The sequence below is a fragment of the Penicillium soppii genome (genome assembly GCF_028829465.1).
Source record: "Penicillium soppii strain IBT 18220 chromosome Unknown utg000004l, whole genome shotgun sequence".
Lineage (NCBI taxonomy): Eukaryota > Fungi > Ascomycota > Eurotiomycetes > Eurotiales > Aspergillaceae > Penicillium > Penicillium soppii.
Genome location: NW_026643234.1, coordinates 1,531,413 through 1,551,656, shown reverse-complemented (window position 1 = coordinate 1,551,656; position 20,244 = coordinate 1,531,413). Strand labels below are relative to the sequence as shown.

General features: G+C 48.5%; 7 protein-coding genes across 7 annotated transcripts; 2 read left to right on the top strand and 5 right to left on the bottom strand.

Annotated features, from left to right (window-relative positions):
* Positions 1 to 303: 303 nt before the first annotated feature.
* Positions 304 to 2,555, bottom strand: N7529_004006 (DUF3405 domain-containing protein; the record flags this gene model as incomplete). The annotated part of the gene is made up of 3 exons (XM_057239533.1): positions 304 to 405; positions 467 to 2,153; positions 2,239 to 2,555. 3 exons carry the CDS (start codon positions 2,553 to 2,555, stop codon positions 304 to 306), a joined length of 2,106 nt encoding a protein of 701 aa, XP_057098828.1.
* A 1,231-nt stretch (positions 2,556 to 3,786) lies between these two features.
* N7529_004005 (uncharacterized protein) lies at positions 3,787 to 4,149 on the top strand (the record flags this gene model as incomplete). The annotated part of the gene is made up of 1 exon (XM_057239532.1): positions 3,787 to 4,149. The coding sequence occupies one exon, from the start codon at positions 3,787 to 3,789 to the stop codon at positions 4,147 to 4,149; it is 363 nt and encodes a 120-aa protein (XP_057098827.1).
* A 311-nt stretch (positions 4,150 to 4,460) lies between these two features.
* Positions 4,461 to 10,458, bottom strand: N7529_004004 (proteasome activator BLM10; the record flags this gene model as incomplete). The annotated part of the gene is made up of 3 exons (XM_057239531.1): positions 4,461 to 4,523; positions 4,593 to 9,966; positions 10,028 to 10,458. 3 exons carry the CDS (start codon positions 10,456 to 10,458, stop codon positions 4,461 to 4,463), a joined length of 5,868 nt encoding a protein of 1,955 aa, XP_057098826.1.
* An 805-nt stretch (positions 10,459 to 11,263) lies between these two features.
* Positions 11,264 to 12,706, bottom strand: N7529_004003 (uncharacterized protein; the record flags this gene model as incomplete). The annotated part of the gene is made up of 3 exons (XM_057239530.1): positions 11,264 to 11,651; positions 11,700 to 12,318; positions 12,370 to 12,706. 3 exons carry the CDS (start codon positions 12,704 to 12,706, stop codon positions 11,264 to 11,266), a joined length of 1,344 nt encoding a protein of 447 aa, XP_057098825.1.
* A 1,181-nt stretch (positions 12,707 to 13,887) lies between these two features.
* On the top strand, positions 13,888 to 15,696 carry N7529_004002 (uncharacterized protein; the record flags this gene model as incomplete). The annotated part of the gene is made up of 1 exon (XM_057239529.1): positions 13,888 to 15,696. One exon carries the CDS (start codon positions 13,888 to 13,890, stop codon positions 15,694 to 15,696), a length of 1,809 nt encoding a protein of 602 aa, XP_057098824.1.
* Positions 15,697 to 16,501: 805 nt separating this feature from the next.
* N7529_004001 (uncharacterized protein) lies at positions 16,502 to 17,023 on the bottom strand (the record flags this gene model as incomplete). The annotated part of the gene is made up of 1 exon (XM_057239528.1): positions 16,502 to 17,023. One exon carries the CDS (start codon positions 17,021 to 17,023, stop codon positions 16,502 to 16,504), a length of 522 nt encoding a protein of 173 aa, XP_057098823.1.
* A 696-nt stretch (positions 17,024 to 17,719) lies between these two features.
* Positions 17,720 to 18,937, bottom strand: N7529_004000 (aldo/keto reductase; the record flags this gene model as incomplete). The annotated part of the gene is made up of 4 exons (XM_057239527.1): positions 17,720 to 18,226; positions 18,282 to 18,638; positions 18,701 to 18,851; positions 18,912 to 18,937. The coding sequence occupies 4 exons, from the start codon at positions 18,935 to 18,937 to the stop codon at positions 17,720 to 17,722; spliced, it is 1,041 nt and encodes a 346-aa protein (XP_057098822.1).
* Positions 18,938 to 20,244: the final 1,307 nt, after the last annotated feature.

The window sequence follows — 20,244 nt, the reverse complement described above, 5'->3', positions numbered from 1 at the left end:
TAAATTTGCTTTATTTCTGCGTTCTGACCTGCTTCGATGGTCTTTGTTGTCTTTTTATCTCATGTACACAGCGATGATTTTTGTTTTCGTGCTTTATCTTACGATTCTCTTTAATAGACCACAATTTGATCATTAAATATCGTGCAAGGTACTTTTATCCTTGAGTGCTAGAACGTTGTAGATAATGATTAATTTGGTTGGCGTCTACTAGATATCCAGACAAGTATCCCAACTCCTTTCAAAACGACATCGACCGCGAGTACTTCAATAAGAAACGTCAAAGCTGACAGCACCGCGAATGAATCAAGGAACTGCTCTGTCTGGCCCCATCCCTTGGGCTGTGTTCTTGATAGTGTGCAAGAACATCGATGGGAAGCAATGCCGTCCGAAGCGATCCTCAGATATCTAAAACAAAATGTTAGATTGGTATTTCTCAAATCGGTATGAAACCATGAAGGATAATCACCGTTTTCCCACCATCATGCTCCGCAGTCCTATATCCCAGCCACCGCCTGTACAGATTCTCCGCGCTGTGCGTCGTAAACATGTACGAGAGACGGTACGTGATGTGATCAAGAATATGGTCGAAGTTCCAAATACTATCTGGGCCTCCATTGATGTTCTCCGGCTGGCCTGGGTTGTAGATACGAGCCAGTTCCTGGGGCGTCCACTGGCCATCTGCGTAGATGGGATGCGGGACAAATACAGCCTTGAGGCCATGGTACAGAGCCCACGATGCTCCCGTCATTTCAGAAGCAAGACCCAAGCCCTTTGTTGCCTGTGCGTGGTGGATTAGATCGAGCAAACGCTTGGAATATCGACCCATTGTGATGACTGATGCGCGGCGTGGTGTATTTAGGCCGTGTTTGAAGTTCCAGACTTTGTCTGGGAACGTCCACTCCGTGTCTTTTGGGTTGAATATGGGCAAGAAGGTTATGAAGTCGGCTTCTTCGCCGACGCCCCAGGTATAGTTGTCTTTATCGGGATGCGACACTGGTGGATCTGGGCCGAGAGGTCGAATCCCTGTGCCAGTCACCGGGCCCCAGATCGTGTCGTCTGATCTGTCGGCCAGACTTTCATCTACCAGTTCGATAAATTGGCTCCAATTGCCGTGAGCACCTGGTGTGTAGAAATAGGCATTTCGCTCCCATAAGTATTTCCGTGGCTGTTCTCTGGCGAATGAAACTGCTCGGTCCATGAAGTGATAGCTGTGCCCTGTATGGCGGCCGTCCATCTCGAGTTGCCAGTAATAGTCAAAATCCGGGTAGAGCTGTGAGAAGATCTGCAAAGGCTGGTGGTGCTGCAATTGAGAAGTGTGTTCTCCTATCTTTGGATACCAAGCTTCCAACATTTTATGGTTGAAAAATAGAGCCATATTTCGAAACTCTTCGGGGATTGACTCCCTGAGACGTTTGATAGTTTTGCTATCCGAGAAGATTGGTATTTCATTGTCTTTGACGTGAACCAAAACATAGATCTGGTGTTCACCCCCGGAATGCAGGGAAAGCTCCATGATCAAGGCCCGAAGGTATTCCCGATGGTGTGACTTCCAGCTAAGCCCATTCCATGCTCGTATTAGAATTGCTGATCGCGGATGAAACTGCTTCACGTTTGACTCACCCGCCGCGGGAGATTCCCATGATTTGCGAGGAGCCTCTGGGAGATCAAAGGCGAGTGGATTCTGTTTGGAAGAATTTACCGTGGTTATTGACCAATATCTGTCGGCATTTTTCTCCAGACAAAGAGTTTGTAGCCTGTTCCAATCCACGTCGCACCAGGGCACTTGGGGAGGGCGTGTGAACCCGGGTACATCATCTTCGCCATCTTCATCAAACCCATATGCCCCAAAACGAGAGTAGCGGTCCGTACAAACGTTGCTGTCCAAGTTGATTGCCTCATGAGAGCCGAATCCAGGTTCTGGGAAGCCGGCCTGGTTGCCCTTGTAGACTTGCATCATATCTTCTTTAGACTTGCGATTCAAATAACGACCTCTAGGTCCGAGACATGGTTTGAATTGTCCGTGGAACTGTTTCTTCCAACTGCGACTGTTGTATGGCGGGTAAGGATCGTAGATAAACGGAGATGGGTGCGATGCGTTAATGGAATTGACGCTGGTCAAGGTCAAGGTGCCACCGAGATAGAAACGCTTTTCTCTGTACCAAACAACCACAGGCTTTAGCTCTGTTCTGTTATATCGATGATGTATCGTAATATCAGCTTGGGAATGGTAACACAAACCTTCGATCATGAGCCATACCTATTGCGTCAAGGTCAGCCGGGCCTAGGTCGAGTGTCTCTTCCACCACAGGCACAACATCAGCATTCGGCCTGTACTGTCCGGGTTTGAGAACCTCTGGGCGATGAAAACAGTCGTATGTAGCTTTCACAAGGTTTGTTTCTGGGTAATTGGACAGAAATGAGCATGTTTGAATTATGGTGATCAAGCAAGTAACGCAGCCCAAGTAGCGCAGCCAGGCCCATTGACGACTACTGAAAGAAGAAAAAGAGCTTGAACGAAAGACAGGTAATGACATGCTTCTCTTCAGGACTCTCATGGAGAGTCAGTAGGGTGATGCCGAGTAGAGAGTCTCACTCAATTCCAAGGTGAGGCAGGTGTGAAGACAAGAGCAGCCTTGGGAACGTTGAATGTCAACGTACAAGCAGATATAATTTGTGTAGACAACCAAACCAGAGCCAGAGAGGTCAATAAATCATTTGTTGAGTAGACCAGAAGCTACAAGCGAAGATTTGAGATGAAGTTGGAGTCAAGTTCGGTCCATAGCCTACGATGTCATCACTACGCGGTGTTGACATCTTCAATGGACACGGGCCCCGTCTATTCCTTCTTCAGATCTAATCTTCTACTTCTGTATAATTGATGTAGCATCCCTAAAGCGACACGGATACTTTGAATGGTTCACCTCGAGCTCTGTGAAGCACAACAAGTCTATTTTGTATACTCATGTCTTGTCATACAATGGACTACACCCGTGAAACATACACAACCTAACTTTGTGAGCTTGATTACCCTACAATCTACTATGCCCTCCTCCTATACCTAATACTATCGAAGCTACCTACATAGAAAGATCAGGGAGGCTCGTATTATATGCAAATTTGTCTTTGTTCGAGCTTGATTCTATAGATACAAACATATATATGTGTTCAAGCCAACCAAGAGAAGTTGCTTTCATCAATGCTTTAGAGACAGTGCACATTCTTCGTAACTCGACAGGCAAAATGACCTCGCCAGTATAATATAGGTTTTCAGTTTTTATACAGCCGCTTCGTGGTCTTAGAACGCTCAAGCCCCGTATTCCGGACGAATTTCCCGGACGAGTTTGGGGCCCATTTAACGCCTCTCTTGGCCCTGTCACGTCAGCCCCAATCACTAGACATGATTGAAGATCACCATCCATCATTCGTTGTTAGATAATTGTCTGCCTTGTTTGAGGCTGTGTATGCGTTTGGGTATCTTTTATTTAAACTGGGATCCTCGTTCTCCTTCCCCATGTTCTTGATATAGTGCTCAGTGCCTCCCCTCTATATCACCCAGACTTTGTCCATTTTTGATAAAGTACTTTTATATATTACTTGTTAACGCAAATTAGTTCCGTGATTCGCTGACAAGGATGATACTAGACGTATACCCATTCCTCCCATCGCAGTACGTACATAATTGTTATTGTGGTTACGCCGGATAACCCTTGCTAACTAGGTACTGAATCTACTTCTTACTTCACTTTTTGACCTCGCCAAATGTTGACACTTAAAAGACAGCTCAAAATGGCCCATCAACCAACTTCTCCACACGAAACGCCAGGAAATCCCGACCAAACCCTAACCCAACACGGCTCAGTTGGTACGATCGAAGTCCCAGAAAACAACAATACCACTGAAGAAAAAACGCCTTCGTGGTTCAAAATTGGGCCATCATGGCCAGAGCTAAAACGCGAGTGGCGACATGGTTCGAAGGGCAAGGTTGCGATGTTCTTCATGTTTAGCCTCGTTTGTGGGGTATGTTTTGAGCGCACAGTCACGCAATTTACTTTGGGATGTTCCTATCCCTTCTGGCCTATCTTCGTCGTGATGTTGATCACACAGACTGTCACATATGTTGTGGGTTTTAGTAATGCCGTTGACCTTTAGGTGATCATGATTTTCGTGCGATGTATCCTAGACGTGATAGGTATCGCCCGTTTTCTCTATTCATTCCCACCCGATTATATCATACACTTGGTAGACATAGTTTCACTCTCAGGTTTTGTATACGATAGGTAGTACCTAAGATCAATCCATGAATCCTCTAAACTAGATAATGATAAGAGAACAAGAACAAATAGTATATACGCGGAATGGCCATAGATCACATTGTCATTATGAGCTGCTTGGCCTAAGCTATGAACGGGGATGAACCGATCCATAGGCCACTAAACTTAAGAGTAGTGCTGGAGCTCCAATTACGCAAAGTAGCTCTTCCATAGCACCCCCGATAAATCTTCCAGCTGATCCGAGGAGAAAGCCTAGGAGAATGATGGGTTAGATATTTGAACAAAAAAATCCGAATTCCAAGACACAGAGTAAATACGAACCTTTGCATCAATGTGCCAAGTATCTTGTCTGGTCTTTTTGAACTCGCTGATGATGGACTTGACACTAGACCCGACGATGCCAGGGTCACTAGCAGCACGGATGCTGAGAGAAGTCAAAGCCTCGGGCATCCAGCGAGGTGGAGGACTGTTATAAGGGAATGCCTGAATCAAAGCACCAAGACCGAGAACGGCACCGTGGCGAACGATAATCAGACGGTTGTGCTCGGGTGTGGGAGTTCCGGCTGTTGATGAAACAGCGGAAGAGATGCCTGAGCGGAAGTTCTTCGGTTTCTTAGGGAGAAGATTGTCTGCCAGGGCCTTTGTGAAGCGGTCCTGGAAGCGACTGACCATCTTGTCGCGCAGGAAGACGGGTGAGCATCGAATCATTCCAGAGAGGGTGGCCGAGGCACCGGCGCGGACTTCGTGCTGAGGGTCTTCGAGCATGGAGGCGATGCATTCGAAGAGCTTGTCGCGGTCTCCCTGGTCGAGTAGGAAAAGGCGGCGGAAGTAGATGATTTGGATGTTAATCATGACGCGCAGGCGCTGATGCCATGATGGAGCGGTCTGTCCGATGCGGATGAGAGATTGGATGAACTCGGAGTTCTTCTCGGCGGGGTAGGGAATGTTGGGGAGATGACGGAAAACGTGGTAAGCAAGAGACTGAAGCTCTGGGTCTTCCTTGACGTCCATCATGTGCAGAAGCTGCACGGTGAACACATCAGGGAAGAATGGGACGAGCTGTGTACACTCGTGGGAAGACAGGGTCGAATCCAGCCAGAGAAGCACCGTTTTACTGCCTGAAGTATAAGATGAGGGAGTTTGTTGACCGGGAGTTCTGGCTTTGCGCCATTCCTCGATTTGACTGAAAACTCCGCGGATCGTCTTGGAAAATTCATCCGTAGGCGCATATGGGTAATCTCCAACGGACGAAGTTGATTTCTGGGCTTCTAGTAGCTTTTGAACGTTGGGGTATGACTCGTGGTATCTAGTACGGTAGATAGTTGCAAGGGTCTGACCCATCGCCTCACGAACACCCTTATACGGGTGATCCAGATGGCCGAGGAAATCTTCAACGATAGGCTTGTCGAGCTGGTAGTGCCAGCCAGAATCAATGATGCATTGGTGCAAGAGATTGATCTTCGAACTTTCCTTAAAGGCCGCATTGGTTGTCATGTCCAGGCGGAAGCTAGACAACCAATCGACTAATGGCCATGCACGGCGAGGATCGCGACATTGCAAGATCATGTGAAGGAATGTTGTCCAGTAGCCAGAGTTCTCTGGCGTGAGACCGTCGGTGAAGATCTTTCGCACAATTGGGAATGCATACTCCCAGATCTTGGTACGCTTCTCAACGCATGTGTCTGTCACAGAGGATATCAGAGCACCGAGAATTTCGGCTGTAGCACGGTGTTGGTGCTTGTCGCTACCGTCTTCAAAAACATCCTTGATCTCTTCCTGGATCTCCTCGAAGGTGACAGCTGTAAGTTCATCCCGAATCATGAGTTCAAATGCATAGAGGAGCATCATGGCACAAGACATGCGGAACTTGTCCGCAGATGGGTCTCGTGGCTCTTGCTTCAAGTACATAAAGAACTTGGAGAACCATTCGCGAGTGAATAGCTTGCCCATCTTGGTGCGAACCTTCCACTCAACCTCATCATATTCAATGTCCCGAGCTACATTGGACTTGTAAGCTGGCATAGTCTTTCCCCACACGAGCCAGCCAGGAAAGTCGTGATCGACGTAATACTCTGCTTCGGGCTTAGCAAAGCTAGAAAGGTAGTCCTGAGTCCAATCCTTCTCGTCGGGCTTCGTGGCGACCTTGATCTTCGAAGGGAAACGCTGATGACCGAGAATATAGTTCTTGTATTCATGAGTGCAGATGGCTCGCACATCAATCATGGTGAAAAGCGCAATGAGAGCCTGGGAGTACATGCCTCGCAAACCAGGGTGGTCGTCGATGGAACCGAGGGTCATCAGGTCGATCAAATTATCACTAGCAATATAGTCGAAGCGGAGACCCATGGTCATCACGATAGTCGCGGCCCGGCTGGCAATTTTCCAATGCGATACACGGGCGAGATTCACAAGCTCTTCTGCCAGATCAGCTTTCTTTTTCTCAATAGCAGCACGCTTGCTATTGACAACTGCCCTCTTTTTCTCAATTTGGTCGCTGACATCTTCGGTGGGAGCAATTGCTTCCACAATATCTTGGTCCAAGATAGCCATTCGCTCCATGGCGCGACCATAATCCATGACCTGGAATACCGCGGTGGAGCAAATCTTCTGGACAGAAGGCTTATCCACTGCGCTGGCATCAATAAATGCCCTGACAAGACTTGGGGCATACTTCCAGTGCCGCCCGACGGTTTTGGCTACACTGCTCAGAAGCAGTGAGTACAGGGCTCCCTTAATGCGGGCATGGTCGTTCTCCTTGACACCCTTTTGGAGTGCCGTGAGCAGAGGAGGAATCACCAGCAGTCTGCCGCCATATACCGCCTTGAGTGCTGATTCGCCTGCGTTTTGAGCATTGCGACGAGTCTCTGTATAAAGAGAGACGCACGATTCGGCAATATCAAGCAGAAGAATTTCATCAAGCTTGGATCGAGGACGTGGGGCAGCGTTGTGCCGGAGACGTTGGAGATGATACACATTTGCTCTGCGCACCAACAATGGTCTGGGGTAGTTCTTTCGCATACCACTCATCTTGTAAGGATGTATGTCTGCTGCCAAGAGCCGTGTCACTCGGTCGAGAACGTGAGCGGACCTCTCAATGCCCACGTCAACAAACCACGATCTAAAGGCAGAATACAAAGCTCCAAAGCAAGGGACATCATCCTCCTGCTTATCACTCAGGAAGCGGTGCACTTCATGTAAAACCCATCCCGTCCGGTCACGGAGCTCGTGAATAGTAGTGTACAGCGGATCTCCCTCCTCAAGAGCGTAGCCGGTAGGATATGTGAAAGCCTGTCGGATTGTTGCATCGTCAGAGCCGTCCAGGGTGGCATCGGCATCATCATCGCCGTTGTTACCATCCATCATATCGACATCCCCGTTTGAGGTACCTTGGGAGGTGGTTGATGCTGCTTTGGAGTCAAACAAGATAGAGATTCCTGACAGCACGAGTCGCAGGAGGACCAGGTTACGAGTCACCTCATCTGACCAGTCCTTGCCACTTCCATCACGCTTGACACTTGATGTCTCATGAGTCAGCGCAGATAGATGCTTCAAGGCCGACTCGGTCTGACTCTTGAAGATGTCGACGGCGAATTCGATCTCCTCACGCGTTGACACATGCCACTTGATGTTCAGGTCATTCACATCGGCTTGGTAGCTCCACTGCTCCGGTCCAATGCCGTTCGCAACGACCGATGGCTCGTAAGGAGAGAAATCGTTTGTGTAAGTTCCCGTCAGATTGAGCAAGAGGTGATGGATAAAATTGGAAATGTGAACAGTAGGAATACCCCGGCAGTTTTGCTGCATATAAACTGCAATATCAAATAGTTCTTTGCGGTGGTTGATAACAGCGCTGCCAACGTGCACGACACACATGCTGAGCATGCTGATATTCCAGACTAGACCGCGATCACGGGGCAGAACATCGGTTCCAGTGGTTCTGGTCGATCCAGCCCCGTTTTCCTCAATCTCAGTGCGGATAGCCGAGGTCAAAACTGGAATAAATCGCTTAAGAGCCTTTTCCGGGTTAACCTTGCAAAGGGCATTACAGATAAAAGCCATTGCATCTCGCGCCTGGTGGATGACGTGGTTAGACACAAAGTCCACGATCTTCCCGAGGGCAATATCGTAATACTCCGGGGAGAGCGACGCAAGCAATGGCATGAAGGTGGCAGGTAGGGTATTCACGATATTTTCTTCAGGTGAACCATTCCGAACTCTGGAGACATCTGGCAAATTCTCCAAAAGTATGAAGACACGACCCAAGAAAGATAACGTGAAGTCTCCAAAACCGCATGTGGAAGAGCGTAGGACCATTTCCTCAGTCTCATCGTCCAACTCTGTGTCATAGTCAATCTGTATATCTGCGCCTTGCTCTTCCATTCTCTCCATTTCGCCCGAGATCCATTGCATGGCAAGCATGTTGCAGTTGACGTCCTCTCGTCCTTTGGTCAAATCGACCATTGGGATGTTGTAACAGGCTGATTGGATGAACGAAAGGGCGTGGAGTGATTTTTCAAGATCATTGGCATCAATACCAGGAAGCGCAAGACCCAGCAATGTTGTCATATGACAACGATAACCTCTGGTGCGTGCAATGATACGAGATAGCACTTGCATGGCCCGAAGAGAGGATGTGGTCCGGTGCACTTCAACCAGACCCTGCAGTGCAGGATAAATTCTTTGCAGAGCCCCGGGTAGAATGAGATTGGGTTCCAAGTAGGCGAGGCCTTGCAAGGTCGAAAGTGAAAAGGTCATAGCAGTGCTGCTCTTGGCATATATACCCATGAAGATCACGTCACGGATGCACAGGACGAAACGCCGCTTCAGAGGCTCAGTCAATCTGCGCTCGGGAGGAATATCCATCTCACCACTCTGCTCACGATTCCAACGCATAACGAAGAAGTCAGTCAGATAGTATACCAACTGTGACAAGGTCTTGGTCCAGCCGCCCGAGTTGGAAGGGTGGAAAAATGTTTCTACGGCTTGAATGAGGCCTTCAAGCTGGGTGAGAATTGAGTTCTTGGAATCCACACATGCAGGTGAGAGTGACATGACAATCCATCGCGCGATGTGATGGGCAACCGGGTGCTTCCGCCCATCTCGATCAAGCATGATACCCAGACCGGATGAAATATCCACCAGGGCGCTGTATGGAGAAGTAGATTGTCCGACAGGAATCTCTAGCAATCTCAGGATTGCAGTGAAGATTAGAGCAGACTGTTCTTTGGTGAATATACCATATTCAGAGAATGGGATGTGACCGGCTGGCAGAGAATCCCGGGCCAGTCGGGAAAGATAATCAAGGTAGGTAGTATCAAAGGTTTTTGAGCGGCCAACCAAAGACCACAGGTGGAAGTGTGTAGGCAGATAATTCTGGGGCAAAAGATCGGCTCGCAATTCCGGAGGCGGGCATGTCGGAAGCAACAAATTAATGAGCCCTGCGACAACAAAAGCGCCCTCGGAGAATGATGTGGTATAATGAGGCAAAAACTCCTCGAGCATGGCGGGGAGTTCACAGGGATCAACGAATAATTGTGCGAATGCGCAAAGTTTGGTCAAGGTCTTGACATTTCGTTTCAAATTGGTCGAATGAACGAGGCCGGACTCGGTGGGGAGGACGAAGGCTTTCAGCTCTTTGTAGAGGGGTTTCCAATCTAATGTCAAGTCTTTGACGGGTCTGAGATAATGTTTGCGCCTAGGTATTGGATCAGCAAACAGCCAACTGGATGCTGTAACGAAATCAAAGCCTGACTTACTTGGTGAGCAGCATGAACATGCTCGAAAACCGCTCGGCGACTTGGGGATCAATCCCAGGAGCGAGTGCCAGCTCATAATACAATTTCACAAGACTTATGCGTTGCGCTCGAGTGGGATCGAACTTGAGCGACAGCCAGCCGCGAAGCTCGCGTGTCCAGTGCACGGCTCCGGGGTTGAAGTCGCCGGCTTCCACCGCAATGTAAAGCTGATTCAATATCTCCCGTAGGTTCTGATTCCGTTCGGTCTCATTTTCTAGCTCATATGGAAGATATCTGAAGTAAGGGTAAGTGCGAGGCCGCACGCGGGCTATGGGTTCCCCTTCGCCATTCACGCCGGCGGGTTCCCCTCCAGGCGAGGTTGCCCGTGAAATTTCTTGTGTAGGATGAAAGTTGTCGGATGTGAGAATCGCCTTGGGGCCGGAGGCGTCCATGATGGAAGGTAGGGAGGGAAATGGATGCGACAAAAGGCGGAGATGAGGTGAGGAGTCGCCGTTGCTGTCGACAGCGGGTGAGCTCTGGCAATACGTCAGCAATGCCGATGTTTCACCAAACACCACTTTTCCGTGCGGAGATAACCACACAACAGGATTTAAAAAGTTTCCTACCTCGAAAGGGAAGTCTCAAGCTTCCAGGCCGAAAAGCGCGGGATTCGAAACCGAACACAGTGTTTCAAAGGGCTGTGTTCGCATGAGGTACTTTTTTGGGGAAGCGAAAGCGAAGAGGTGATGGGCGCGGATTCTCCTTTGGCATCCAACAGTTCAGTAAATTCAAGTCACTCTCTTTTCGAAAAGCTTGAATGTTGAAAGTCAAGAGGTCAAAGGGGAGGAGAGTCGAGGACGTGATGACATAATTCTACGTAACGAAGCTTGGGCCCTGCATAGACCCGCGTGGAAAGATCCGAACTAAGATGGAGAGGTTGAGAGTTTGGGAGGTTGAGAAGTTGTTCACTGTCTTTTAACACAATTTGTTTATGTTCTTTCTAGCTCATATGTTTCGTTTTATATGATGGATGGATGGTGGCATGGCGACTGCGCCGTATTACAAATTTAGGCAGACAGCCGCCTTACGCAAGTGAATCGTATCGCCCAACTACCTGCGCAACTACGATTCGGGGTATCTGCATGTTTGACCATTCACGAGAGTCTATAGACTCTAACTTGCAACTTTAAAAGCAGTTTAATATACATAGCAGGTGGCCCGGGACAATATCCAGCCGACTCTGCTTACCACACTCGTTCATGCCGGCGGCAAAAAGGAACCAAAAAGAACCCCCTGGATCAATGCATAGGCCACCATGCTATACACAGCAACGACTAGAGTGCGGCTCTTCTTCAGTGAGCTGGACTCAAAGTCCACGGCACTGGTTACCAGGTACCAATACCACAAAGGGTATCCCGACGAAATCCGATTGATAATCTGGACATGGTAGCTTGTAAACGCCATGACTGCCAGTATGCCTTGGGGAATCGCCAACCGAGTGAGCATCGACCCCGGGCTAGTCGAGGACGAAGAGGGGCTCTTCAATGCCCACAATGAAGATTTGCATAAAACGACCAACATGGGCGTTGCCAGCAGGAAAAGAGGTATGTTGGAAATAGTCCAATATCGAAGGAATCCAACATCCCTGTTTTAATCAGTACATGTAAATTGAGCGATCAGAAACAAGACTTACCAATAATGACTCTGGACCCAGCCATAGATGCTAGGCACAGTCCACTCACACCACGATCGAACATCGGCTTCGGCCAGACAGTAGATGCGATATGCCAAAATCTGAGGTATGACAATACTCGAGGCAACAATACAGCCAGCCAGAATGATGACGGCAAGGCGGATAGTGTTGTGCAGTGTAGGCCCCTGAGTCACGGTCTTCCAAGTCAAGACCACTGCATCGTAGGCAAACAAGAACCCACTGAGAAGCCCATTGCTGCGAACCATGGTGGCCACAGCAAAAAGAACGGCCGAGGTGAGAACCCTCACGTCCCGAAGGCATGTTGCCCCATTGCGTTCTGCAATGAGCGACGACGAGTAGAGGTAGAAGCCAGTTATGTTGAGGAAAGAGACTATCGGCTCTCCATACGGTGCAGACAGGAAGGCACCTGCCGGTGAGATAATGTGTAGGGCCGCCGAAAGGAAACAAATTAGATGCTGAGTGGCTGTGGCATGACCAAATATATTGGCTGACAGTCGATAAAGTGCCAAGACGGACAAGTAATGGGTGACATGCGAGATAACCACTCCCACCATTGCAGTGCTAGCTGGTCCAGTAACACCCCCGGACAGACGAATGCCTATGTCATATTAATTTTTTACCACACTAGGTCTTGAGCAAGGATACTCACCAGAGACGAAGACACCCAAAAGCTTTGGGTAGCCAAAAGCCCATTCTTGTTCAAATATGTAACCCTTTTCAGCGATATCTAGAAAGTAGATACTGTCCCATCTCGCGAATTTGAGAGGACCCGAAAGAGACTCGGACTTGCTGGCAACACTTGAATCGGTATAAGAAAGCAAAGAGGTGGATGTGTCATAGCCCAACCCTGGGCAGGTAGTGACAACAATGTATAGCAAAACCTTCCATAGCCAAAATGCCACAGTCAAGCTTCGAATTGGATTATCCAATCGAAGTAGCTTGGCGAACAAAGGTGGTGGCCTTTGAGTGGGTTGAACTGAGGCCATCCCGGTTGACTTTTCAAAGGTCAGCGATATGTTCCCAATTAGGGCAAGATGGAAGGACTATAGAGTCTAGATTCTCCCTCTTGTTTTCGTGCAGTCACGGCATGCCGAGGCAGAGAAAAGTGGGAAGTTCATAAATATGCATAATTAGTCAGCGGAAAATTCGCGCGGGCGGTCTCCGATCTACTTTTTTGATTTGAAGATCACCATGCTAACTTTGCACTTCTAATCGGGGACAATGGTTCTTTAACTCAAAGTCATTGACTCAGACACTTTTCAAAACACTTCAGTATACGAGAAATGGCAAAGAATCAAGCGAAATTGAATTCAATCCCGCCCTATACGTCTTTCTCTTTAGCAGTTCGCCACTCAGAGCTCTTTTTCCCTCGGCCCAAATTACATAGCTCCATCATCAGATAGAGTTGCGGCGCATTAAATTGCCCGAATCCCTTGTCTGATATGATTTCAAAATCCCTCGGACTGATGTTCCGAAGAAAAATCTGCTGTTGAGCGTGATAAGACGACCCACTATACCGCACAAAACTACAACTAATTTTTGTTCACCTCTTGGCTGAAAAGATTCATTAGCTAGTTTCCAATTAGATGGGGCTTGCCAAGAAGGTGGCAGGCTCGAATCCTTGAACTCTTCAGGGCTCATGACGTCCAGAGGCTATTATATGATCGCCGCTCAATCCGGATGCCGGATCGTGTCGGAGCCCGTCTGGCCGATTCCCGCTGACAGGGCATAAAGCTGCATTATTTTGGATCAATTGTGCGAGTCTCCCATAAAAATTGTCGGAAATTGTAATTATTTCTGGTAATAGGTGACTTCTATAAGGCTGACCGCCCCATTTATTTCAGGTCCCTTCTTCATTGTTCCTTCTATGTAATAAGAAACCTATATCCCTTTCACTATTTTCTTTTCGCCCCTTGCATTTTTCATACACAATTATCAAGCCCTCTCGAAGAAGGTGTAGCTCATCTTTCAAACTTGACGTGTTCATATTTCATTTTTCTTCCTTCTTTACTGCAGGCGTCATTAGCCACCCCACACACAGCTCCGGGCTGAATCTCCCCCGCAGCTGACGCGTTTGAATACGGGCGTTCACGTCTAGATCGTATTAAGCTGAAATTCCCAATCTTGAATTCTCAATACTCCAATGTGGCTCCGCTAGGGCTCAAGAATGCTGTTGAATCTTGGCCTTACAGCGGATGCCGCAGCTGCCCACGCGAATGAACCCGTTAACCAACAAGAAACACCTTCTAATATCTACTCGTCTCCTTTCTCATTTTCAGCTCTACCTTTATTGAACACTTTTTGCTCTCGTCCAAAACCCCCTGATGGGTTTGCTGAGTTCCCCGGGGTTGTATCCGCTATGGAGATGAGGCCCGCCGAACCAGCATCGAGTTCGGGTGAAGCTTCCAACACATCGGGCTCTGTTGTCGCCAGACCTCGTGTCACTCGTTCAAGCACAGGGCGGAAGACGCGACCAAAAACGGCTTATCAGTTCGCGCATCCCGCAGCTCATGCTCGTCACAAGCGGTTGAGACTTCGCCCCAAGCTCCTCTTGCAGTTGCAACAGGTGTCGCAAACCCCCAGACCAATACCAGTCGTTGACATCCTGCCATCTACGTCCTACCTACCCCTCTTGGCGCGCAAATTCCCGGCTATATATCGCACAAGAAATGGATTAGGTCCATACGATGTGGTTGTCGTGATAAGCGAACAATACGAGCGCACCGTTGCCAGCATCCCTGAGAAACACGTCAGTTCGGAAGACGAAGACGAAGATCACCGCGAGGTTGTGGCCACCATCTGTCAAAAGCTGCAGGAAGACGCGAGGTTGAAGGGCAAGGCGGAGATCTGTCTCAACTTTGGGCCCGTCTGGGAGGCTACACCTCTTCCAAGCGGTTCTTATGAGTTCGTTGCTCAGACAGATGACGGTGTGCAAGTGGTGCGGTGGGCATTGCGCGGTGGAAGGAACCGTCGGATGACTGCGCCTACAGGGACGCATTCTCGCGACGATGGCAAACGATTCACTTTCAGTGTCATTGACCCTACCACCCGCCGGCATCCGGTAATCGCATCCATGACTCGAAATCAGCTAGAGGTAAATGATGAATACTCCATGCCTACTCGAAACGGTACTGGTCCCGCCACCCCAAATTCAGGGATGTCAGTGATTAGCGATGTCTCGGATGGAGAGACTCCACTCGATGCAAACTCGGTCATTCTTGATGATGGACTCCGAACTCTGATTATCATCACCGGCATATGGGTTGCCTTCCGCGAGGGATGGTCCGACAATTTCCGCTACGGTGACCCAGTGTCTTCTGCCGGCCCAAGATCGATCAAGTCTCCTTCGTCCTCAAGGCACCCCTCTCCAACGACCGCCCGAAGTGAGAACGACCCTTTCCCAGATAATGATCAAGCTAGTCCAGTGAAAGATCTATCCAACGGGGCCAAACGATGCATGTCGATTTCCAGCATTCGCCGATCCAGCAGTACGGCCCCAACAGATGGAAAGCAGTTTGGTAGCTTGTCCAAGCGCTCAAACTCGACTGGTGCCACATTCATGGATCGAGCTAAACGACGGTCCGCCTCGGGCCTGAGCATTCGAGTAAACCGACATAGCATGTTCACTAGCTCGGGCGAGAACGGCCGTGAGATCGTTGTTTCTCGTCCCCCATCACGCCCTCCATCCCTACGGCAAAGTTCTATGGAATCGGAAGAGCTAGCTCGATCTGGTCGACCGAAAGAAAAGTCGCCTGCGAAAGCCAGACCGGATAAAGAACATACGAAACCCGCATCAAAGCCCGATAAAAATTTACCAACATCAAACTCCAACAACATACCATACAAAAGCTCTCGCAAGGAGAGGCTTGACTCTCCACGATCCGAAGCAGCCGACTCAGCTCCGACCAAGGGCAAGCTTCGCAACCGCTTCAGTTCATTATTTGGACTTTTCCACCGAAAACACGAAACTCATTGACACTCATCTCCTATTTTGTATACCCCTGCGTCATGCCTGTGGCCAGTCCACCCATGTCTACTTTCACAGCATCACTTTGACTCTGAGCACACATAGCATATTGGTTGGGCGTTCCTTGGGCACTGCAGTCCGTCCGGTACGGATCGTTGTCCTTCTTTCATTTTCTTTTATATCTCGACTCCTCTCTGTCTCATTCCAACTAGCATCTTGCATCATTGCATTCTTCCAACCTTTTGTTTCCATACCTTCCCCTCTATACGTTCATGTCTGTGCTCTGTAGGATCCAACTTTGATGTATCTCTTCTACCCCTGTACATCGCTAGATATCTATTCATCACACTACACATGAATAAAACACAAAGATCAAGAACAGCCAAGATCATCCGCAGTATTTCTCTGAACGACAGCACACTGAAGAGATTTTTGTACGTTCATTACTTCATAGAACGTATTGAAATATATAAATCAAAACAGAGCAAGACTATATCATTGATCACGATGATTAATCAGCCTACAGCATCGAACAGCTCCAAAATTGCGCAGTCTTGTTAGTAGGTGCCCCGATGTAAAGCTGCTGCCCGTTCTTCTTAAACCAAACAATAGCCTTCTGTCCCTCCGCACTAAAACCAACTTAGCAAAACTATCAGCCATCTTCTCATTCTTCGCCCCAGCCCCAAAAAGCATATGGGTAGAATTAAGCAAAGGATTATTCGGCGCATCAGTCGCCGACTTATAAATCGTCGTCCGATTCTGCAGCTCAGCTGAAATAGAAAGATATGTCCCCCGGTTCCTAATCGTATACACCTCAAGCAATCAAGATAGCAGCCGTCAGCGCCTGGGTCGGATACGTAATGTACTGGTGGTACCAAATTGAGTGCGCAGTCGCCCGCGGCATCTTCCCGGTTTGGATCCACGGCCGGGAATCCTTGATACTGGTAGCGGACTTGTCGTACCGCTTGAGGAAGCGCACAGGCGGTTCACTGTCGTCGCCTTCTGCGGCGCCGTACAGGTCCGAGAACATGGAATTGAGATCGGTTGTTCTGGAGAGATTGGCCGGGTTTGGGGTCGGACCTACGAGGAGCAAGTGGTCGTGCCAGGCATACCAGACTGGCGACTTCGCGATGCCTTGGTTGGTGACTATTTTCTCGGATGATGGCGTGTAGGTAATACCTATGACGACGGCGTCGGACTTGAGGTAGTTGGTTGATTCGGTTGTGTCACCCTTGTACCAAACGACGCGGAATGGGTCGGAGCCGTTGCGCGCGCTGGATTGGATGAGCCCGTTGGCCAGGATAAGACACAATGAATCCCACGAAGCTCTGTACATTGTGGATATCCAAGGTCCATGGTGATACCGCAGCCGATCCTCTTAATGGGTCATATCCGACACATGGGTAGAACATTCATGATTTGGGAGACTAATACAGGGCTTCTGTACTAGATTAGGTCTAGGGGTGATCGACCTACTCCGAATATTTTGGTGTAGAAATTTTTCTTCAAATGTGATCAAGGTCGGCGATTGCCAAGGAAAAGAAAGTGAGACAGTCATGATCTCTACTTATCGTTCGTTAATAGTTCATGATGGCTCGGAAGCCACAAGTCATGGGAGTTGCCGCTCCCAGTTTTGATATGCAATTGGTCTGACGAAGAAGGCAAATACTTCAGGAATTTAGCAATTTGAGTCTTTTTTAACAATCGTTGGGCAGTGACGAGGCTCTCAATGTTTTCGAGTGATTGGCCAGTTCTGACATATTGAATTGATTGAAATTCAAAAAAAACTGGCCGAAAGGGCCTAGGGCCCTGTGTGGCGCTTATGAACAAAGAATGATTGCCGAGCTAAGAAAACTTCATTGCGGCTGCTTAAGTAAAGTGGATTTTGCAAAATGTGAACGACCAAAAAATGCTTCTGGGTTCATATTCCTTGAGCTTGCCAAGTCAGAGAGCTTCATACAAACAAAGAGCGGTTCGAAGAGAGACAAGATGTACAAGATCCATGAATGGTTCAATCTGAGATACAAGGCATTTACCGCTCAAGAGCAGTAACTGCTTTGGGAACATAAGGCTCCTCCAGGTATTTGATCTCTTCCGGAGACAACTGCACCTTGATAGCAGCAACCGCCTCATCGATCCGAGCAATACTATGAAGTCCAACAATAGGGTTGACACCAGTATGAGTCAACGACCAGGCAATAGCAATCTGCGCCATGTTGACGCCCTTCTTCTTTGCAAGCTCCTCAACTCGGTCAATAATAGCCTTGTCAGCTTCGGACTCGCGAGTGCGCACAAACATCTTCAGCGCGCCATCGCTGTTCTCGCGCACCGTTCCGCGAGAGCCCCAGGGCCGGGCGAGTGCACCCCGAGCAATAGGTGACCAGGGGATCAGGCCCACGCCAGAATCTTGGCAGTAAGGGATCATCTCGCGCTCTTCTTCGCGGAAAATGAGGTTGTGGAAGTTTTGCATTGAGATGAACTTGTGCCAGCCGTTTCGCTCGGCGATGTTTTGGAGTGTTTGGAACTCCCAGGTTGCCATCTGCAAATACATTAGGATTATCATGGCGAGAAGCGGTGGAACAAAGACCACATACTGAACTGGCACCCAGGTACCGAACCTTCCCACTCTCAACGACATCGTTCAGCGCTTTCATGATCTCCTCGCGAGGAGTCTCCCGGTCCAATCGGTGGATCTGCAACACATCAATGTATGTGCCGAGACGTTCGACGCTAGCATCGACTGCGTCGAAGATGTGCTTACGCGACAAGCCGGTACGGTTAACAAAGGGACCGTCGTTAGTTGCAGATGCGGAAATGGGAGGGAAGTTTCCCTCGTCATCAACACCGAAGAAACACTTGGTCAAGATCACCACACGGTTACGGGGGATGTTGTATTTCCTCAAGGCTTTTCCGACAACTTCCTCTGATTTGCCGTGAGAGTAGACATCGGCCTATTCGCAGAAGATCAGCATCTCCATTGTTCGAACATTAACCTGAGATCTGATCCACTGACCGTGTCCCAGGTGTTAATCCCAAGCTTGTAGGCATGTTCGATGAGCGGCAGTGACTCCTCCTCATCCAGTACCCAGTCTTGCCATTGTTTGCTTCCAAAACCCATAGTTCCCAAGACGATCTTGGAGATCTTTAGGCCGGAGTTTCCAAGGCTGTTGTAGTCATCATATCAGTATCGCGGCGTGGTATGTTTGCGAGTGCGGGGTCCATACCGGACGTATTCCATGGTGTCGGTCATTGTATGAAAAGAGATACGACAAATTTCTGTAATTTATGTCAGTTAATATTAAATTTTTGATCTTATCCTGCTGAGTATAGCTCGGATGACGTCGGTGTTCTATGAGGGGAGGTCGACTACTTACTGCAACCACCACTTATTGAGAATATTGAAAGAAGAGATTGAAGGCAGAAATACTAAAAGATAAATCGCGCAACTGAAGAAACAAATTATGAGTCAAAAACTCCAGGGCTTCTCCAAATACATTAATAATCCACTTCTCGGTCAATGATCAATATGCCGAAAACAGGAAGCGCGATGCACATAGCCGACAAATACCCGGAAAGCGTTCCACGGATCCACAGCGCTTATATTGATCGGCCCAGAAAATCGGATGCTTAAACTTTGGGGTTGACGTACTTGTACATTACTTCGTAGAACAAATCGCACAACCTCGGGTCGTATTAGGTGGTAGGGCTGTGGCTTCTTGCAGGGATGTGTGTAAGGCCCCATCGTCCTTTTCGTGTCACCGCTTCCTCCGTTACAATGGATCTGGTTTCGTCTCAGTAAGCCTTCCCGATGCACCAGACGGTGGTCTGGTAAATCGCTAGCCATCCGTCACTGTTTGCGCTGTGGGGTAGCGAAGATAATCAAGAAATAAAAATTAATCAGACTAGCGGTGATTTTGCGCGCTCCCATTTTCTCAATTCTGTGCCAATACATGGAATATGTAGCTATACTGTGACTGTAGAGTTAACCAATCCAAAAGTGTTCTAGTTTCGAGAGCAAATCCATTATTGATCAAAGCGTTATGACCCTTGCTGGGGTGCTGAGTTTGTTCCTGCTTCCAGGTATCATGAAAATATTGGAACCGACCGACCCCTCCATATCTATGAGATAAGCAAACTCGATGGCATCCTTTACATCTAGGGACACGATACATCCCTTACTCAACCTCCAGACTCTAAAACTTGACAGCGAAACACCAAAGACTTTGCAAGGTACAATCGCAGAGCTGTTTTCCTATTTGGGGCCATGCTAATTTTTGGGCAGATTTCTTGCACAGTCGTGGCAAAAAAGACAATTGCTACCGGAAGACGAAACCAAGGCACTTTTTGCAAAGTTTGACAAGAACCTCAAAGCCCTTGCCCAATTCTTGCCACCTCCATTCAAGTCGAGATTGGTCAGCATTGACGAATTGCTCGCAGATCATGAACAGAACAGGTAGAGATCTTCAAACACGAACACATTCAAGATAAGAACCTCGGAATTTTGCAACTGTCCAAATAAGCCCATATTTATATTTATACACGGTGAGTTTAACCAGG